This window comes from Plectropomus leopardus, chromosome 23 (assembly GCF_008729295.1).
Source record: "Plectropomus leopardus isolate mb chromosome 23, YSFRI_Pleo_2.0, whole genome shotgun sequence".
In the NCBI taxonomy this organism is placed as follows: domain Eukaryota; kingdom Metazoa; phylum Chordata; class Actinopteri; order Perciformes; family Serranidae; genus Plectropomus; species Plectropomus leopardus.
Window position 1 is genome coordinate 14961437 of NC_056485.1, and position 19687 is coordinate 14981123.

The following is a 19687-nucleotide window of genomic DNA, read 5'->3' on the forward strand; positions in this document are numbered from 1 at the left end:
GATAGATATGTGCTGATTAAAAATCATTTGCGAACTTCTTGCTGAACAAACAACGTGTAAGTAACCTCAACGTTTGTTTGGCACAGATCTTATTTTTTGCAATAATCAAAAATCCCGTTGCCTTTTTGACGAGGGAACCAGAGGGATGCTAATTTCTTCATCAGCCTATAAAAACATGACCCTTTGGGCACTCTATTGCTAGTTGTATTCAGTACAATAGTAGCATTACGGATAGTACATGCTCTTAGTTTCCATCTATACAGATTGTCCTTCAACAAAACAATAAACAAGTATAAATGTTTAACATCTGTCACGTCATACAATCCATTACAATTTCAAGTGATGCAGAACAGACAATACAACTAATTGGGGGAAATTGAGGTAAACTAATAATAAGCTGGTGTGCTTTTTTAAGGTTTTTTTTCCCAGAGCATCTTTACACACATGAGTTTTTCTCAGCACTTAAATTCATTCATTCTGAAGCTTTATCACAGTGGTTGCTGGCCAAAAGAGTTTTTCGCAAGAGGCAACAAAAATTGAAGAAAAGTATGATTTAGATGGTCAGACTATGTGAACTCACCATTTTTCCTCAAAAATTGAACAAATAAAAATTCTAACATGAAAACATAACTTAAAAGGTTAAACGAAAATGAACAATAATTCCAACTTGTTATCTGCCAAATGAGGTCAGTACTGGCATCACATGATGATACAAGGAAGTTAAAGGTGTGTGCTTCAGTGCAGTAGTGTTATGAGACACGGCCATGAAGTGCAGTCAAAGAGACAAAGTTAGTCACTGCAGCTTTTGCCTGGGAACAAGAGGTCAGTGCCTGTATCAGGTAATAACCAATCTTCAGTTTTTTAAAATGTTAATAGTCATTTTACTTTTTACAAAAGTAGCTAAATGAATCCAATGACATGACATGGTGATATGCTATTTGGTGTTCACTTTTTACCTGACAAAATTCTAAAACCCACTCAGCAATAGACGTCATTTAAACATCGACTCTGATAGATCAGGATTTACAGGGGTACAGTGTATCCCACAGAATTAAAATCTATTTCTATGTACTGCCCGCTGGATTAAGTTCTTTTTATCAACACAGCAATGTACAGATAGTACTTAATTTGTTCCCCCCCAAGTCTCTACTTGCATAGTAACTATTTTATGGTCATGTTAAGACACTCAGAGCACTCAGTGACCTGAGGTACGACACATGACACATTCACTTTCCTGACATTTAATAAAACAGCTTTTTTTCCTGACCATTAACCAAAGAACTTTTGTCACTTAAACCAAACTATTCGTGGAACTCAGGGTGTCCTCCATCTGGGAATACACCATAATATCAGCACATTGTCTGCATGGGCAGATATTATTTTGTTAGTACTGAGAACGTAAACATATGTAAAGCATCAACTCTAAGTTGAGCGCTTTTTTTTTTCTTATTTTGCGCAATGAATAAATATCACTGAATTTTATGTCTCCAAATGCTGGTGACCATCACAATCAGAGTGTGCATGAGATGACTTGAAATCCACTACAGACAAAACTTGATGATCACTAAATTTAGAGTGGAGAAAAAAGTGGATATAGATAATATTAAATATCGGATATTGGAAAAAAAATCCAATATCATGAATCTCTAACAGCATCTAAAAGACCTCCTTTGTTAATGTGTGATTATCCAGGGTGCAGCTTCTTACCATAACATGACTGAAAAGAAATTAGTAGAACAGTAAGTCAGTAGTTTGTGGATAATGTTGCTTGAGTGATTAAAATAAATCAAGACTTTTCTCCTCTCCAACAGTACAACAAAACCATTGAGACAACCGCACAATGGAGAACATCAGCTCTCTTTTCAGCAGCTCGCCCTTTGGTCGGGAATCAACCTTCATTATCTCAAGCGTTGCAGTAAACCCTGACCTGGTTGCAGGAGTTCTCCTGGGTTCTGTCTTGTTGGGGCTTGCCAGCTACAGCTGGGCCTTCTGGTCGCAGCGTAGCAGGCTCAAGGCTTTAAAAGACGCCTTCATCTTGTCCTTCACGTGCCAGCCAGGCAGTCTCAGGGGTGCTCAAATCATCTACGACTGGTCTCTTGCGCTGCTTTTTAATGATATTGTGAATGCAATCACATCAGTCATCTTGGCGGTGGAGTTGCTCAGGTCCAGCTGCAACTCTGGAGTCAACTGTGCCATCACCTTCATCGTGTGGTTCGTGCTGAGATGCTACGGAGTGGTTTTACATCTCCTAAACGCCTTAATTTGCCTTCTTTTCCTGTGCAATCCACAATGGAGAGACAAACTGCGCTGTGTTTACACATGGGTGTTTCTTTTGACTTTTGTGTTTGTCGTTCTTCATTTTTTTGTCAGCCTGGTGTCAATATTCGGGCTGCTAGCTATCAACACTGGACTGGCTTTGGCTATTATTGCGAAATTCATCATGTCAACCCCCTCTGCTAACGCTCAGAAGAAACCAATTGTGCTCGTCGCCATGCTCACGTTCTTATTTGTCTACATCCCCACATTTATTCTTCAGTGCCTAAGTTTCATTGCAGCCAGTTCAGCTGATTATGTCCCAGTTTATGTGACTGTTCTGTTTTGCACAAACTTTATTCTCCTAATGGACGGACTTTTGTGTTATTGTATTCTGAAACTTCCCTCTGAGGAGGAAGAACAACAAGAGCAGCAACAACACCAGAGTTCAGGTATTACAAACTATGCTATTTCTGCAGATGTTATTTCATAATGTGCAAATGTTTTATTATTTCTTGGCACCATGGAAATTTTCCGGATTTTGCATAATAACAAATGCAATCAATTATTTGTCAATAGACAATACCTCTCAATTCAAAATTCATCCTTCCTTGTTGTTCTTGTCTTTAAGGACAAACGCATCACTTTTCACTCTATAAAATTTAATTTGTTACATGAGTGTGAATGCTGAAAGTATAAGTAAGAACATAATTCAAACAGTAAAACATTTTGCTCACCGGGGACTTGTATGCTGCTAATTTTCATGTTCAGAATTTTTATAATTTCAGAAATAATCTAAAATAATAATCTACTCTGTGGAAAACTTCTCATTAAAATTCATGGAAAACATGTCATAACATTGTCACAGTTTTTCATTCATTTTGAGCTCCTGTCTTTTAAATATGTTAGTTGTGATTTTAAAGATTTGTGGATAACTTGTATCATATATCGTGCAATTTGTGATAAAGGGGTTTGTAAATAAAATTGAATTAATAAATCATAAAATGGTGTTTCTTCTCATTTTAAGTAATTTAACCTGCCGTCTACCTGTTGATATTTTAGTTCCATACTATTTCCTGATCCATACATAATTATGGTAATGTTGTAGGCTAAATATATTTGGGGTTTACACTGTATTGCTATTGCATTTAAATTTGCACCCTGTGTATTTGCCAGGGCTCCCACAGTCACAAAAAAAACTGAAAAAGTTAGAAAAACTGTTTTCCAGGTCTGGAAATGGTTTGGAATAAACACAATATTTGAGAAGAACTTGAATATGCATTGTGTCATTCGATATGTAAGTACCAGAGCTAGCACATACTGGTCTGATGAATTTGTATATGCCACTAGTTGGTGATGGGAATGTCTTATAAGCAAGAGAAATTAGCAAGTGCCGGCTGTTTGCTGGGAAATGTGTGTAAATTAGGCTATGTATGGCTGTATCGCTATATAGGCCCATACACAAAAAAGGTCATGAAAATTAGGTAAAACATAATTAAAGATTTGAAAATTCATTGGTAAAAACATGTTTAAACACCACTTTTCCCACTTTATATTCCAAATGATGCACAACAATTTTGCCCGGCATAACTAAAGTTTCATCTCTGTTAGGCTGTGCTTCAAGCTAAATGCTAACAACTGCATGCTACTATGCTAACTATCCTATTTAGACATCATAAATTGTCTTCCAGCACGTTTTAATGCGTCAGCAGATTGCTACAACCTTCAACAAAACAATAAACAAGTGAATGTTTCACATCATTCACATCATATGATAATTCCAAATGATAATTAAGTTGAATTGCATGATACAACTTCACGGCATAAATGTAGGTAAATGATGATTAAATAGAGAGCTTTTTTGGGTCTTTTATCTGCGTGTCTGTTTGTCCTAAACATATTTTCACTCAACATTTTAATCCACAATGCAAAGGTTTTAACAAAGTGGTTGCTGGTTAAAAAAAGGTTTCCCTCTCGTCTTAAATATAAAGCTTTATTTGATTAGATGGTCAACTTGTGTGCACTTTTGTGAGATTGCCCAACAATTTAAACACATAAAATGTTGCTAACATGTAGACGTAACATTCATTTGGAATCAAAAGTAGAATCAGCCTCACATCGGTTAACAAAAAATGAAGCATAAATAGTTGAACAAAGTGCTTCTTTTTATTTAATGTGGCTCATCAAATCAGGTCAGTCTTGGTATTGCTATATTATTTAAGGTGGTAAAAAAAAGGATGAACAAGTTTTACAAGGTACAGTCATAAATATGGAGACTAAAGAGACAAAGTTAGTCACATATCAACTTTTCCTTGGCTACAAGAGGTCAGCACCTAAATTGGGTAAGAACCAAAATATATTTTCATGTTCATTTTACCTTCTAGAAATATGGGTACATTAAACCATTGACAATAAATAACTAGTACTTAATATCTGGTGTTGACTTTTAAAATACTTTTTAATGTGTTTGAACATTGACAGCTAGCAAAGGGAAGCACGTCTTCATCATTTAAATTTAGACGATACATCAACTTCAAAATAAATTACAAAAATGTGAAATCACAAAAACAACTCTTCCTTTCTTGTTTCGGAAGGAAATTAGGCACAAGGGTGCTGTTGAAGCTGGAAAGCGGCACTACTGGCAGAATCCTGCCCTATACATTAATTTAGCCACCGAAAAGCTCAAACCCTTTTTTATAGTGCCATTGGTGTCTATAGAAGTTGGTTTAAATGCTTTTATGTTTCGAGCTCCTTTCATATCAGAATGAGTTACCTTTAAATATCTTTCTGTCGTCATTTTACCTGTTTAAAAATGCTCTGTATTCTCATCATCTTAAAACAAACTGCCACTGTTTTAATTTATGCTACCACTTTTCCTCTCTCTGTTTCTCGCTGTTTCTCTCTCTCTCTCTTACTATTTAAGGACTGATCATCTTTATTTTGATTGTGTTTGGACTAAGGTTGTATTCAACTTCTATCTCTCTATCTATCTATCTATCTATCTATCTATCTATCTATCTATCTATCTATTTATCTATCTATCTATCTATCTATCTATCTATCTATCTAATCTTATTACATTTAGATTAAGTGTTGTTTTTGACATGTAATTACTCACCTTTATCCACACTGAAAAAGAATTATTACCCAACTTAAAATAATTGCTCAAATCTGTGATAAATAAATTATAGTTTTTTTTTTTGTTGGTGGTGTTTTTTTCCTTTTTAAATCAAGAAATTGAGTTCAGTTTACACATCCACTTGGAAATCAAGTTGAGAAAACTTAACCCATTTGTGTAGCTCTTGTAAGTTGGTTAACAATTCTCTTCTTTTCAGCGCAGGCAGCAGCAGCCATGTTTCTTACCCCAACGTGATGATGAAAACAAATGATCAGGAAACAGCATTGGTGTGGATGATAATCTGTAATCAACAAGACTTTTCTCTTTCTTTTTAACAGGACGGAAGAACTAGTCAGCCCACCACGCCATGGAGAACGTCAGCTACCTTATCAGCAGCTCAGCCAATGATGAAGAAATGGCCTTTAATATGACGGCAATAAACCCTAGCTTGGGTGCAGGAGTTCTCATGGGTCACCTTTTGTTGGGGCTCGCCAGCTACACCTGGGCCTTCTGGTCGCAGCGCAGCAGGCTCGAATCTTTCAAACAATCCATCATCTCGATCTTCTTGTGCCAGCAGCACACCCTCAGGGGTGTTCAAATCATCCATAACATGCTTCTTTTTCTGCCTTTAATTGACATTCTGAGTTCAATCACAGCAATTGTTTTGGCAGCTGAGTTGACAGCGTCCATCTGCAGCTCTGGACTCACCTGTTTCTACGCTTTCCTCGCATGGTCCACGTGGAGATGCCTCGGAGTGGTTTCACATCTCCTAAACGCCTTGGTGTGCCTCCTTTTCTTGTGCCACCCACAAATGGAAGCCAAACTGCGCCGTGTTTACATATTAGTGTTTCTGTCAACTTTTGTGTGTGTCCCTTGTTATGCTCTGTATGCTTTTATCTCTTTTCTTGAACTTATCAGCCAAGTGTCAATATATGCCTTCACAGCTATCACCACTGGACTGACTTTGGCTATCATTGCAAAATGTATTGTGTCCACGGCGTCCCCCTCTGCTGACACTCTGAAGAAACAGATCGTGCTTGTCGCCACGCTCACGTTTTTTATTGTCATCGCCCCCACTTTTATTCTTCAGTGCCTAATGTTCAGTGCAGCCAAGCGTGAAGATTCAACTGATTATCTCACAATTTATGTGAATGTTCTGCTTTGCACAAACTTTCAAATCGTAATGGACGGACTCCTGTGCTATTTCATCCTGAAGTTGCCGTCTGAGGAAGAGGAACAACGACAGGAGCAACATGAGAGTTTTGAAAACCCAAATTATGCTGTTTCTGCAAATGTAGCTTCCGAACGTGCAGATGTTTAATCATATCTCATAGCACTGTGAACATTTTCATAATTATGCGTCACAACAATTGCAAACAATAGATCATTTATTGAAGGGGAATGTCTCATAATTCAAAATACTCCTTGCTGTTTTTTGTTTTCAAGGGCATAACATCTGTAACTGTGAATATTAGCATCACTTTCACTCACACTGTATTGATTTATTTTTTTTTTTAATTTTGGTCCCCTATAATTAACCATTCCTTTAAAACCCTAACCCGAAAACCTAAGATATTAAGTGACCTTTAAATGTTGGATGGTTGGTGGATGAAATCAAGCAATGAGTATTTAATATGATTTCTAAACAGAAAAAACATATTGCAGTTAATGAGCTTTGATTTTGAATAGCTGTGGATAATAAAGCCTAAAAAGATGATAATTCAAAGTTTTGTTTTTCTTTATACAAAAAAAAGTTTTAAATAAACATTGTTTTGGCTATTGTTTCATTTACATTCATTTAATTCCCAAAACATGTCTAATATTGTGCAAAATACACTACATTTAAAATCTAGTGCTGCGCTGTGTGATCGTTGATTGGATTTTTTTTTTTTTTTGTGCGTCCCCAAAACAGATGTGGCCTTGAAGTTTAGGGAAGTACATTGGTGCGACTTTCAAAAACATGGGACAAAGAATGCAATAAGCAACTTGATAGGAAATGATCCCCAAAATTTTAAGAAATTATTTGATTTAGAGAATTATTATTTTAAAAAGCTAGGGAAAAAGGAAGAAAACATTTAAGGAAAAACTAGATTTAGTTGTTATAATTAAATATTTAAAATTATGTCATAGAATTATTATAAATTCATAAGCACTTTTTCCAAATTTTTTGCACCTTTATTTTTTTTAAATTAATTTATTTTTATTTTTTAAACAATTTTTCTGGTAATTTTCTTGCACTTTTTTTTAAAACTAATTTCTTGCTAACTGCTGGGGTTATTTCTTCTTTCATTGCCTTCTTTTCATGTTTTTGAAAGACATTTTTTTCAAATTTAAGAGGGTTTAACTACTTAAAATCAACAAGGTCACCAAAAAGCGCTTGCCATCCCCCAAAACAAAGTACAGTCAAAATCATGATACATAGAAAACCTAAAAATGACATTTGTGATTTGCAGAGACGTATAATGCAAACATTTTCTTATGTTGACTGGACTGACTTGAAGTGTCTTTTTGTAAAGATTTTATTTAAGAGTTAAAACTGTTAGGGGTAGGGTAGAGTATTAAATGAAATTTTGCTCTAGTTTTCCGCTTATAATGTGTCAGCAGATCGTCCTTCAACAAAACAATAAAAAAGTGTGAATGCTTCTTTCACACCATGTGATCCCTCACACTTCCAAATGAGAGCCAGGTTGAAAACTACGCCATAACGTGATAAACGAGATAAATCAATGATTAACTTGATTGCTTTTGGGGTTTTTCATCCAAACATCTGTAAAACCTGCACGTGTTTCCACTCAACACTTTAATTCATGTTGTAAAGGTTTTAAACGGCCAAAATGAGGTCAGCAGTGGAATTGTGGAAAGGGAAATTAAAAAAAAAACCAGTATGTGCTTGATACACTAGTTTTACAAGGTATTGTACAGCCATAAATATGCAGCACAAAGAGACAAAGTTAGACACTCAAGAGATTTTTCCTGCAACAAAGTCAACACCTGAATCAGGTAAAAACCATTTCTTGTTTCTTTGTTTCTTTTCTCTCTCTCTTTTTTTTTTTTTACATTTACATGCACATTTTACCCTTTAGAAACATATAGAAAGTTGATACCACTGACAAGCAATAACAAGTAGTGACTTCAAAATTAACAGAAAAAATGCATAATTGCAAAACACTTATTTGCTATTGTGAAAAGAGAAGAGCTTTTTTTCATATTTTTAGTGGTGGAATGCAAAGAAAAAGGTACATTTACATTAGTACTGTGCTTAAGTATTAATTTGAAAATCTTGTACTTTATTTGTACTTCATACCGTTTATACTTTTACACCACTACACTTCAGAGAGGAATATTGTACTTTTTACTTTACTGCATTTGTCTGGCAGCTTTAGTTACTGTACAGGTTAAAATTGTTGCATAACCAGAGGAGTGTATAAAATATATTTTGGTAGAATGATAAACATTTGTCCTTTTCTATTAACTTTTTTTTACATTTTGAGTTTTATTGGTGTTTTTTTCTTTTTTCTTTTAAATGATTTCCCCCTGTATTTTTTTTTTTTTTTTAGATTTTCAGGTGTTATAAAAAAAAAAAAAAATAAAAAATATTTTTTTTTTTTTTTTTTTTTTTTTTTTACTTAAATTTAAACAATTTTGAGTTTTTGAAATGTTTCTTGTAGTTTTTTTTTGGTACTTTTAATATTTTAAATACCTTTTCTTACATATACTTACGGTTACCTTAGTAAAATTTTAAATGCAGGACTTTCTTTTATCTGAATACTTCTTCCACTACTAGTGCTTTGTATGCACCACCACCATAACCACCTTTTTACACCGTGTGTGTGCAGCTCAGGTAGCACCTATTTTCTTACCACAATGTGATAATGAAAACAAATAAGAGGGAGACAGGGTTGGTATGGATTATATTCTGTGATAAAAGTAAATCAAGACTTTGGTCTTTCTCTTTGAACAGACTGTCAAAACTCATCTGTTGACATCATGGAGGGCTTCATCAGTCTTTTTAGCAGCTCGCCCCATGGTCGGGAAACAGCCCAAGTGAGGACATTAAGTTCTTCATGGAGCCTAAATGTGGTTGCAGGACTTCTCCTGGGTTCTGTCTTTTTGGGGCTCGCCACCTACATCTTGGCTTTCGTGTTGCAGCGCAGCAAGCTCAAAGCTTTTAACGAAGCCATCAGATTGACCCTCTCGTGTCAGGGAAGCTGCCTCAGTCCTGTAAAAAAAATGTACGGCAATCTTCTGGTTCTGATCTTTCTGGACTTTGCGAATGCAGTCTCAGCAATCATCTTGGTGTTTGAGATCTTCAGATCCAGCTGCGACTCTGAACTCACCTGTTCTTACATCATCCTTGCGTGGTTCCTCTTGAGAAACTTCGGATTTGTTTTACATCTCAAAAATGCTCTGATGTGCCTCCGTTACTTGTGCCAACCGGAAAAGGGGGTCAGAATGTGGCCTGTTTACATACTGGGGATTGTGACAATATTTGTTTTTATCCCTCTTTTTTTATTATTTTCCTTCGGGGGGGTAATAATCTTCCTGGAAATTGACACTATTGTACTGTCTTTGGTTTTCATTGCAAAATGTACACAGTTAGCCACATCCCCCTTTGCTGCTGCTCAGAAGATACCGATTGTGCTTGTCACCATGTTCACAGTATTAGGTATTTTCGCCCCAACTTTTATTCTTCGGTGCATGGCCTCCGTTGGGGACTCAACTCATCTCTTAATGTTTGAGAAAGCTCTATTTGGCACAAACTTTCAACTCCTGATGGATGGACTCCTGTGTTACTTTGTCCTGAGGTTGCCTTCTGAAGATGAACAGCAGCAGCAGCAGCAGCAGCAAAACCAGACTGCCGTATTTGAAAACCAAAACTATAACATGTCTTCAAATGTAAATATGCAGATGTTCAATGACCTCTGGCACCCTGAAAATCGTCATGATTTTGCATCACAACAAATTCAAACGGATGACAATATGGTGAAAAGGAGTGACGCATGAGTCAAAGTTCAACTGGCCTCGCTGTATTTGTCTGAAAGGAAAAACAATCTGCAACTGTGAAAATTTGCATCACTTTATGTGAATTCATTTAAAAAGTCACCCTGTAACTGACCCTTTAGCTTAACCCTTTAAAAACCTGAGCAAATTAGCTTGATATCAAGAGATGAATAAAACGTAGTAAAAGAAAATTATCTGAAAACAAGCATAAAAAAAGAAAATGTAAATGTTAGTAAAAAATTGTAAATAGTATAAAAATGAGTAAAAATTTGTAAAAGAAAATTACTCGAAAACAAGCACACACAAAAAAGAACTGTGGATAAATAGTGTTTTTTTTCTCCTTTTCACATATATAAGATTATTTCTTACATACAACAGTTTATTTCAAAAGTATGACCTGCAATTCACAACAAAGAAATACCAGCCAAACCAAATCACATGATCTTTTATTAAGATTATTCTCTGTAACATGTCCAAGTGGTGATATAGTTGTGTGTGATCATCTTTATAGAGCTACAATAAGGTTATTATGCAGTAAGGAACTGTTTGTTGATGAGAGGAGGGAGGTGGCTGGCATGTTACTGTAGTTTTTTATTTTTATTTTTTTATCTTGACCCTCCCTCAGTGGCTGGGGGAAAATGCACAGCCCCCCTTGTCAGGTCATTTTTATGTACTTTGTACAGCTTTTTTTTTTTTTTACTCATTTCTTGATTTTTCATTTTTCATTCAGGGGTTTTCATATCCTGGTGAAAATAATATTTCTGTAATTTTATTTTTTATTAATCTCTCTGTAATAAACTGTGAAAAAGGACAGGAGCTGTGCACAAGACAAACAAGCAGCTCACCTGGCCTTTTCAAAACAAAGTTGTAGTTTTAACTCACTCAGACAAACATTAACCGACAGTAACCAAATGTCCTGTCCAGACATCATGTACACATCGCTGTGGTCTACTGCAAACCAAAATATATTGGGGAACGTCTCTCTTAAACACAAACACATGCTCATTTGTATTTCTGTACTCGGGACGAACACTAAACAAAAATGTAAATGCAACTCTTTTGTTTTTGTGCGCCTTTTTTTCAGGTTTAAGTTTAAGATTAAAAAAAAAAGATTAAAAAATCCTCTCACTAGATATGCTTTTCTCAAATTTTGGTTGCAAATCTTTTAGAAATTGAACCTTTCCTCATCTAAACAAGGATAAAACAGAGGTTTTACTCTTTGGCCCAGCTAGTCACTGGCGAAAAAGCTCTTGTATTGTTTCATTCTGGTTTAAAATTTGTACAAGTCTAATTAAAACAATTTTTTCGCAACTTTGGTTAATCAAGTTTATTGTCCTGAATATCTGTATTCTGCTGTTTGCAAACTAGTCAATCATATTTTATTTTATTTAACATTTTAAGAAAACAGAACTTGCAGATCTCCTAACTTCATCATTGGCAAAATCCTGTTTTTGATGATCAAGTTAAGAAAGAAAACAATAATTTCACTTGTCATTTTTAAGTTTCAACATTTTACAAAATAAAATGAATTAATTATTAAATTAACAGTTACTTTCCCGTTTCAAGGCAGTTGGTTTATTTTAAGTAATATCAACATGTCAGATTTTATAGATTTTAATTTCACTCACTTTCTAGTATTCATGACTGTTTTTCTTTGATCATTCCTCTGTTTTATTTTATCTCAGTGTAAAGTGTTTTGGTCCAGCTTGTTGTTTTTAAATGTGCACTGTAAAAAATGTGAAAAATAAACTCATGAGCACTTTTCCTTTTCCAAGATAATCCCTCCATCTGACAGGTGTGGCATGTCAGGATGCTGATTAAACAGCTTTATTGTTTAATATCCGGACTAAACTCCCGACAAGTCATGGCGTTATACTCTCCGGTACTGTAGGTGGCGCCATGCACCTCTAACGTCGGTTTGTAGCCCGCCAATAAACTAAAAGAAGAAGAGCAAGCTCGTCTACAGCACAGGTGTACTTTGGCATGACCAGTATGAAAAGCACACTCTGAAATGTGTGATTTTACCTTAAAAGAATACATTTATTTGGACTGTGCATGACTAGAAAAGCATTTTTGGGACACAGTTACCTTAAAGAAACAGTGATTATGTGGTTTGACACTGTGTGCCTCATGCAGTGCGACACATCTCCTTCACAAAGACTTGATCAGGTTTCTGATTGTGACTTGAAGCACCGCTTCAGTGGCTTTGGGAAGTTGCTGGATCAACAGATGTGGTGAGTATGCAAGTTATGCAAAAAGTTTTTTTTAAGTTTCCAAAAATGCAAGCTGCAACATGTGGTCCTGACGGCATCACAATGTGTGTCAGGGTCTCAATATGGTGCATTCAAACGGCTTTAACCCTTTGAAACGTGGAGCAATGTTACTTATTTTGCTTTGAGATGCCTTTCAATATTTCAGCATTTGCATTCTGAGCAAATTGGTGCCATTTCTTTTTTAAAAAAATATGGTAGTGAGCAACTTTGGGAGAAGAAATAAGTAGCTTTAAAACATATTTTACATATTTTAAATTATTATTTTTTAAACACTTTTTTTCCCAGGCCATTTTAATGTCTTTTTTTGTCCCTTTGTTAGCTGATATTGTGTTTAGATAGCATTTGAATCTAATATGTTTACTCACTTCATGTTTGTTTATTGACTTTGTTTACTTTTTTTGATTATATGGCTATTGTATTTTTTTATTATCCTCATTGAGGTGAGATTCCTCATAGGGTTTTTCAAGTCCATGTTCCTGATTATACATACATACTTTTACTCAGATACCATTTTCAGACCAGGACTTTTACTTGTAACTGAGTATTTTCACAGAAAAGGATCTGAATAGTTATTTCAAAACTGCTGTCATGAATGCAAACATCTCCTCTCTGATTGTCTAACACTTGACAACAATTCTCACTGAGATGGAAGCAGACTGACAAAATATACACAGCCACTTACTTGTGGTCACGACCATTTTGTATGCAAACTCAGCGACGGGGAAGGAGGTATGGGAGTAAATTTTCTTCAAAGTGAAGAGAAAAAGACGAGGTAAGACCACATCTACAGAAACAATTTGTGTACTTGTGTATTTTGTTAATTATTTGTGAAATTTCTGTCATTATTGCAGATTATGGCGGGAGTTTGGAAGAAGCTGCTTTTCTTTGGTTTGTATTCTTTTATCAACTTCTATCAAAAAAAAAATACAACATTTTAATTATTTGTTCACAATATCTGTACATTTGTGCTGTTCATTTTTTTTTTTTCCAAATTCTGACAGTGGATTTTTACTTCTGATTCTCAGGGACGGTTTTTACTATTGCAGGAGTCACACACCAGACAGGTAAGAAAACGTGTACTATAATGACTAAAATTACTAAACCTATTATCAATTTAATTTAAATAATAATTGTTAAAACTTTCACCAATTGGCTGCTTGACTAAAATGTGTCATCTCAATAATTTATTATTTATTATTATTTTTGGGTTGTACAGAATTGCTAGATTGCGCAGATTTTGTTAAGAAGAGATGCGGACACAATGAACTTGAACGAAAAATGAAACATTTAAATAATTGTGAGAATAACCGTTGATTGTGCTAAAATTGCTTATTTTTTTTTGTTATGATTTACAGATAAATATGTAGCCTGCAAATTGATTTAAAAATATTTGAGTGTTACATTTGAATGTTACTTAAACTACTTAAACTACTTGTAAAACTTTAACTTTCCCATTGATGTTCACTCTAAAAAATAATAACAAAACGTTTTTGGTATAAATATTATAGGTCATTGACAAAAAAAGTTATTTCACCTGCCCATAGAGCTATTTTAAATTGAAAGAAATATGCTAATTTTCTAATGTGTAGCTTTTTATTTATGTAATTTTAGGGTTTTGGCACATAAGGTGACTGGTGATGGAACTGCAGACATTATATCAGTTTAAAAATGTTGCAATTGCAACAGTTTTACAGTTGAATTACAACAGTTTTAAATTTAAAATTTACAGGTTATACTGTTGTGTACATCTTCATTCAGTTTTAACAGAATTACTCTGGCAACCACAGCTGTAATTTTAATTTAATTATACATACAACCAACTTAAAAAAAAATCTTGAAATATCTCTTAAACTGCTAAAACTGGCAAACTTTGAAGGTTCGAGAGGTGACTGCATTCAATTAAACATTTTTAATGTCAATAATTGAGGTCAGCAGATCAGCTAAGTGTTGCTTTATTATTATTCCAAATACAGGCCTCACATACTTCATCATCCAAGAGTACATCCCTCTCACTGACGTAAATATGAGCTGGGTGGAAGCGCAGAGCTTCTGCAGAGAGATGTACAGCGACCTGGCCACCATATCTAACGACAAGGACATCAGCACAATCAACACCATGAACGCTGACGTGTCCTTCTGGATCGGCCTGTACGATGATGTCAACGGCTGGAAGTGGTCTCAGATGGATCAACATCTGGAGATGCAGGACTACAGGCAGTGGCAGGAAGATCAGCCGGACAATGACGGAGCCGTCGAGCACTGCGTCTCCATGATGGAAGACGGTTTTTGGAGGGACAACAGCTGCTTCCACGTGAAGCTGCCTTTCATTTGTTTCAGAGGTGAGATGTGGCAGAAATGGTAATTGTGAAGAAGTGTTCATTCTTACCTGACATTGACCTCTAGTGGCTATAAAAATTACTACTATTTTCTTGTCTGTAAGGAGTAGTTGTAGAGGTTTTTTATGTTCAGGGCTGCCAACTTTTTAATCACAGAATAAGGCTTTTACATGGTTATAGTTAGGATCATTACACTGAGAATGTCTGCATGGAAATGTCCTGACGTCTCGTCAAAAATATCTGCACAAATACGATTGGAAACATTCTGTCATTTTGTTAAAAATACCCAGTTTGGTTGCCACAATCACAGCTCGAAAGGTCCCAGGTTGAGTTGCTAGCACAGCCGGAAATGTCAAGATGTCTCGTTGAATATATTTGGTTTTGTCACCATATTATGGCCTCAAATGTCCCAACACCTTGTTAAAAGATACCCTGTATGCTGACAATGAGACATATCGTTAAAAACATCTGGATTCATTGCCCCAAACATGTCTGGAAATTACCTGACATCTCGATACAAATATCTGGTTTTGTTGCCATAAACACATCTTTAAATATCAAATGTATTGTTAAAAGAAGTACGCTGTTTTTTGTCACAAACATGGCTGAAAACATCCCCAACTTTTGTTAAGAAACACACTGTTTTTTTGTCCCAAAGTTCAGAAAATCCCCAGTTTGGTTGCTCCAAACATAGCTGAAAGCTTCCAGATGTCTCGTTAAAATAGCTGGTTTTGTTGTTTGTTGGTCTGTAACAGAAATAGCACGCTGTACAGCTGAAATGTATAAAGTGAGACAGATTTTGCATCTATCTCCTGTTTTATTTTTCTCCTTGTTAGATGATGAGGAAGATCAATACGTCCTGGTGACCGAGAAGAAGAGTTGGACTGAGGCTCAGTCGTACTGCAGGCTGCAGCACACGGATCTGGTCAGTGTGAGGAGTCAGACTGAGAACCAGCAGGTAAGGAGCAGGCTGCAGGAGAAAGCGACCGTGCAGGAGGCCTGGATCGGCCTGCACAGAGACGCCTGGAAATGGTCGGACGGCAGCCCATCCCCTTTCAGACGGTGGTGGGATTTGCAGCCTGATAATGAAAACAGCTCTCAGGCGTGTGCTGCTATGCAAAGAGGGGGATGGAGCGACTGGAACTGTGATGCCGAATTCAACTTTCTCTGTCAAAGTAAGCCCAAATACTGCATACACGTTCTTTTATAGTTTCCATATTTAATCTATAAAACGTTCATAGTGGAAAAATATAACAATCACAGCTTTTGTAGAGTCTGAGGTGATGCCAGCAAATGGCTTGTTTTTTATTTGGGAAGCATTTTATTTTTTTTGTCACTATTTTTTCTTCTAAATGGACAATTAATCAGATCAGAATAGATTTATTACCAAGCAGGTTCTCACTTAAAAGGAACTTTTTTTCTTAATTATTTCATTTTAATCAACATTACTATGAAATAAAAATAAAGCACCGCAAAACTCGAGAACACAAATAAAGATAGAAAAGGGAAAATATGGCAATGATACGAACCAAAATAACCATAACATAACCATGTGCATGTATTGTACAGTATGTCTATTATTTTTATATATTATAAAGTGGCATGAGATTAAAAGTTACTCAAGTTAAGTACAAGTACCTCAAAACTGTGCTGAGGTGCAGTTACCTGAGGGAGGCGCCATGTAGTCGGCTATAAAACCTCAAATTTCCTTCCTTCCTAATCTCAGAATAAATTCACTCATGATAATGAGTACAACGATAATGAGAATAAATAATAATGATATCATGCTAATGATGATCACAATAATAATAATAATAATAAAATAAATAATAATAATAATGATAATGATAATAATAATAATAATAATAATAATAATAATATATTTGACAAAAATTAAAATTATAAAGAAATACTTTTTTTCTTCTCTTTTCCCCTTGTCTTTTATATACTTTTATCTTTCTGACAGATATAACTGTGGTGACTTTGAGTCCGCAGCCTGAACCCAACACCGTCAGCCCAGGTATATAATATGATCCCAACAGAAACCTGAGTGTGGTTTGATTTATACACAAACATAATCCTTATGTGCAAAGAAACTCAAAACAACAGCTATAAAATGCAGTAAAAAGCAAAAGTAAAGTAAAATTAACGTACACATATTCCACCATAGTATGCCTGTAAGTTTTTTTTTTTTTTTAAGTTATGGCCTAAAAACATAAATGAGATGCTTAATTAAAGCTCCACATCAACACTTTGAGCTAGTTTAGCTCGTCTCTTCATGACATATATAAATACATTTTACTACTATAAAAACACATATATTCAGTGTATTCACTGATGAACTGCCCTGAAGTGGTTGAACAGTTCATTGAAAAGCAAATTTCATGTTCAAAAAAAAATAGATTTTCAATGCACCGGCAACCCAGAAGCTGCTCTTTATAATGGCTTATTAATCTATTAAAGGGGGAGTTTGGTATTTTTAAACCTGGATCCTGTTTTCCCATGATTTAACAAAATGTTTTTAGAATTAATAATAAAGTAGTTAATTGCAGCTTAAATGGTGTCATTTTTTTCTCCAGCTGGGACTAGAATGACAACAGTGAGGATGAAGTTGCAGACTGACTCTGACCTCAAAGATCCAAACGTCAGACATAAAGTCCTGCAGCAGGTACAGTAAGCAGCTGTGTTTGGGCTGCTTTGAAATAACTTTATTGTTCCATTCTTTTATTTTTTTTAACACAGAGGAGATGTTCGCAGTAAGCTCACATACTTCTCATATTTTTTGGTCTTTTTATGTCCATCTTCAACACTGTTAGGTACCAATTCAATGGTAATACCGCTTCCCATAAATTACTATCTCAGCATATACCTCCCACCTTGCCATTTACAGTCTAAGGAAAAGAACACAAAAAAATATACAAGTATGATAAAACAGTAATAAAATAAAAACCAAAGTTAAAAAAAAAACAGACAAAAAACAAACAGAAAGAGAAAAGAACAATTAAAAACAAACAAGAAAAACAAATCAAAAGCAAATTTAATAGAAAAAGTAATTCTGGCATTGCCCATATTAATGGGGATTTTTAAAATTTTGTTGTTGTTTTAATTGTTCCATTCATAGCACCACAGAAAATAAAACAGCTTTCTTTTTTCTGATATTGTGTTTCTTTTTTTAGTTTGAGGCAGCTCTTAACATGCAGGGCATCACTGACGTCAAACTGCACTGGAGGAATTTAAAGGCAGAGCCACAAACCAAGAGAGAGGTAATGACTCTGAACAAAAATCAGCTGACCTCATTAATTACCAGCACAGGCATGCTGGTATATGTAGCTTATTTGATGCAATAACATGCAATAAAATAGATTTTAGCATTGTTTTTTTTAACTTATTTATTTATTATTTTTGCAGCTCTGATTCACCTGCTGTGTCTTTTACCAACAGATGCATGTGGAAAAGGAATAAAGTAAAACCTCAACTGAATTGAATTATCTACCTCATGCAATAACCTAAAATTGGAAAAAATGTGTTAGAAACAGTAATTTGTACAAGTATAGTATTTTTCTTGTTGATAATGTCTGTATAAAATATTTTATAAACAATTTTTTTGAATACAGAATTCTGCAGTTAATAGAAGATGTATTGCAATCAATAAACAAATAATAATAATAAATGAATGTAATGTTATCCCTTTCTTGCAGCTAGTTATTTCACAGATAACATGACTGGTTTATGAGCCAGTGTGTGTTGGTTTGCACATGACAAAGTGCCCGCCCATTAATTTGCTTAAACTCAATTTGATGCACATGCACAAATTTGGTTAATCAAATAACAGCCTCCTCATAAACCAAATATTGGCCTCCAAGCAGAAAAGTCAGTATGAAGGACATCCAGCTTAATCACGTGTTAACTTTAAAGTTTATGATCTTTCAATTTGAATGATCTTTATACAAAAATATGAAGTGTCACACTTACTACTACCACGAGTTACTCTTATATTATTATTATAAAACATTAATAAAAGAGATTATTTTAAAACAATGTTAAAGATGATTTAATCGTTCAATAATTTCTAAAATACAAAACTTTTTTTGTTTATTAAAAATATAACACCAGATTGATTTTGAAATCCTTTAAAAGGAAAAGCTTTTGATATCAATATTTTGTCAGCAACCGCCTTTTTTAACGACAAGTTAAGTAAACCCTTTTTTAAGACATTAGGGCTTAAACGTTCACGAGTTTTGGGGATATTTACTGACATATTTTAGTCATAGAACAAAACCTGAAAGTCTCTCAAGCTTGTTGATCACAAACCTTACTTGGGAAAAAAAAAAAAAAAAGTAAATGAGTGACTTATATCAGAGTTCACGCCCTGAACAGTTGTCATGAATGGAGAAATTAACCACTAAGAACAAAACCGTCTTGAGCTGAAGGTTCGGGTATGGTTTGTTTAGTTGCAGCAAAGACGAATTTCTCCATGTCATGTGGTGATTTTTCAGAGATTAGACAATATTTAAATACTATTTTATTTTGAAGGCACTCTTATTTTTATATACTCGACCTGGACACCACCGAGGAGACAGGAGTTTCTCATGCATGTAAATGTGGTTTGCATTTATTTGTATGTTGTCTAATTCAAATGGATGTCACAGGAAGGATTGGGAACAGAGGATGTCTGCAATTTTCATGAACAAAAGTCTGGACATCAT

The 19687-nt window shown here is 34.9% G+C and overlaps 1 protein-coding gene across 1 annotated transcript; it reads left to right on the forward strand.

Annotated features, from left to right (window-relative positions):
• The first annotated feature begins 12482 nt into the window (after positions 1-12482).
• LOC121962434 (C-type mannose receptor 2-like) lies at positions 12483-18443 on the forward strand. Its single transcript, XM_042512689.1, has 10 exons — positions 12483-12606; positions 13361-13417; positions 13497-13533; positions 13671-13709; positions 14619-14984; positions 15818-16156; positions 16948-17001; positions 17561-17649; positions 18158-18244; positions 18423-18443. The coding sequence occupies exons 3-10, from the start codon at positions 13500-13502 to the stop codon at positions 18441-18443; spliced, it is 1029 nt and encodes a 342-aa protein (XP_042368623.1). The 5' UTR covers positions 12483-12606; positions 13361-13417; positions 13497-13499.
• The last annotated feature ends 1244 nt before the right edge of the window (positions 18444-19687 follow it).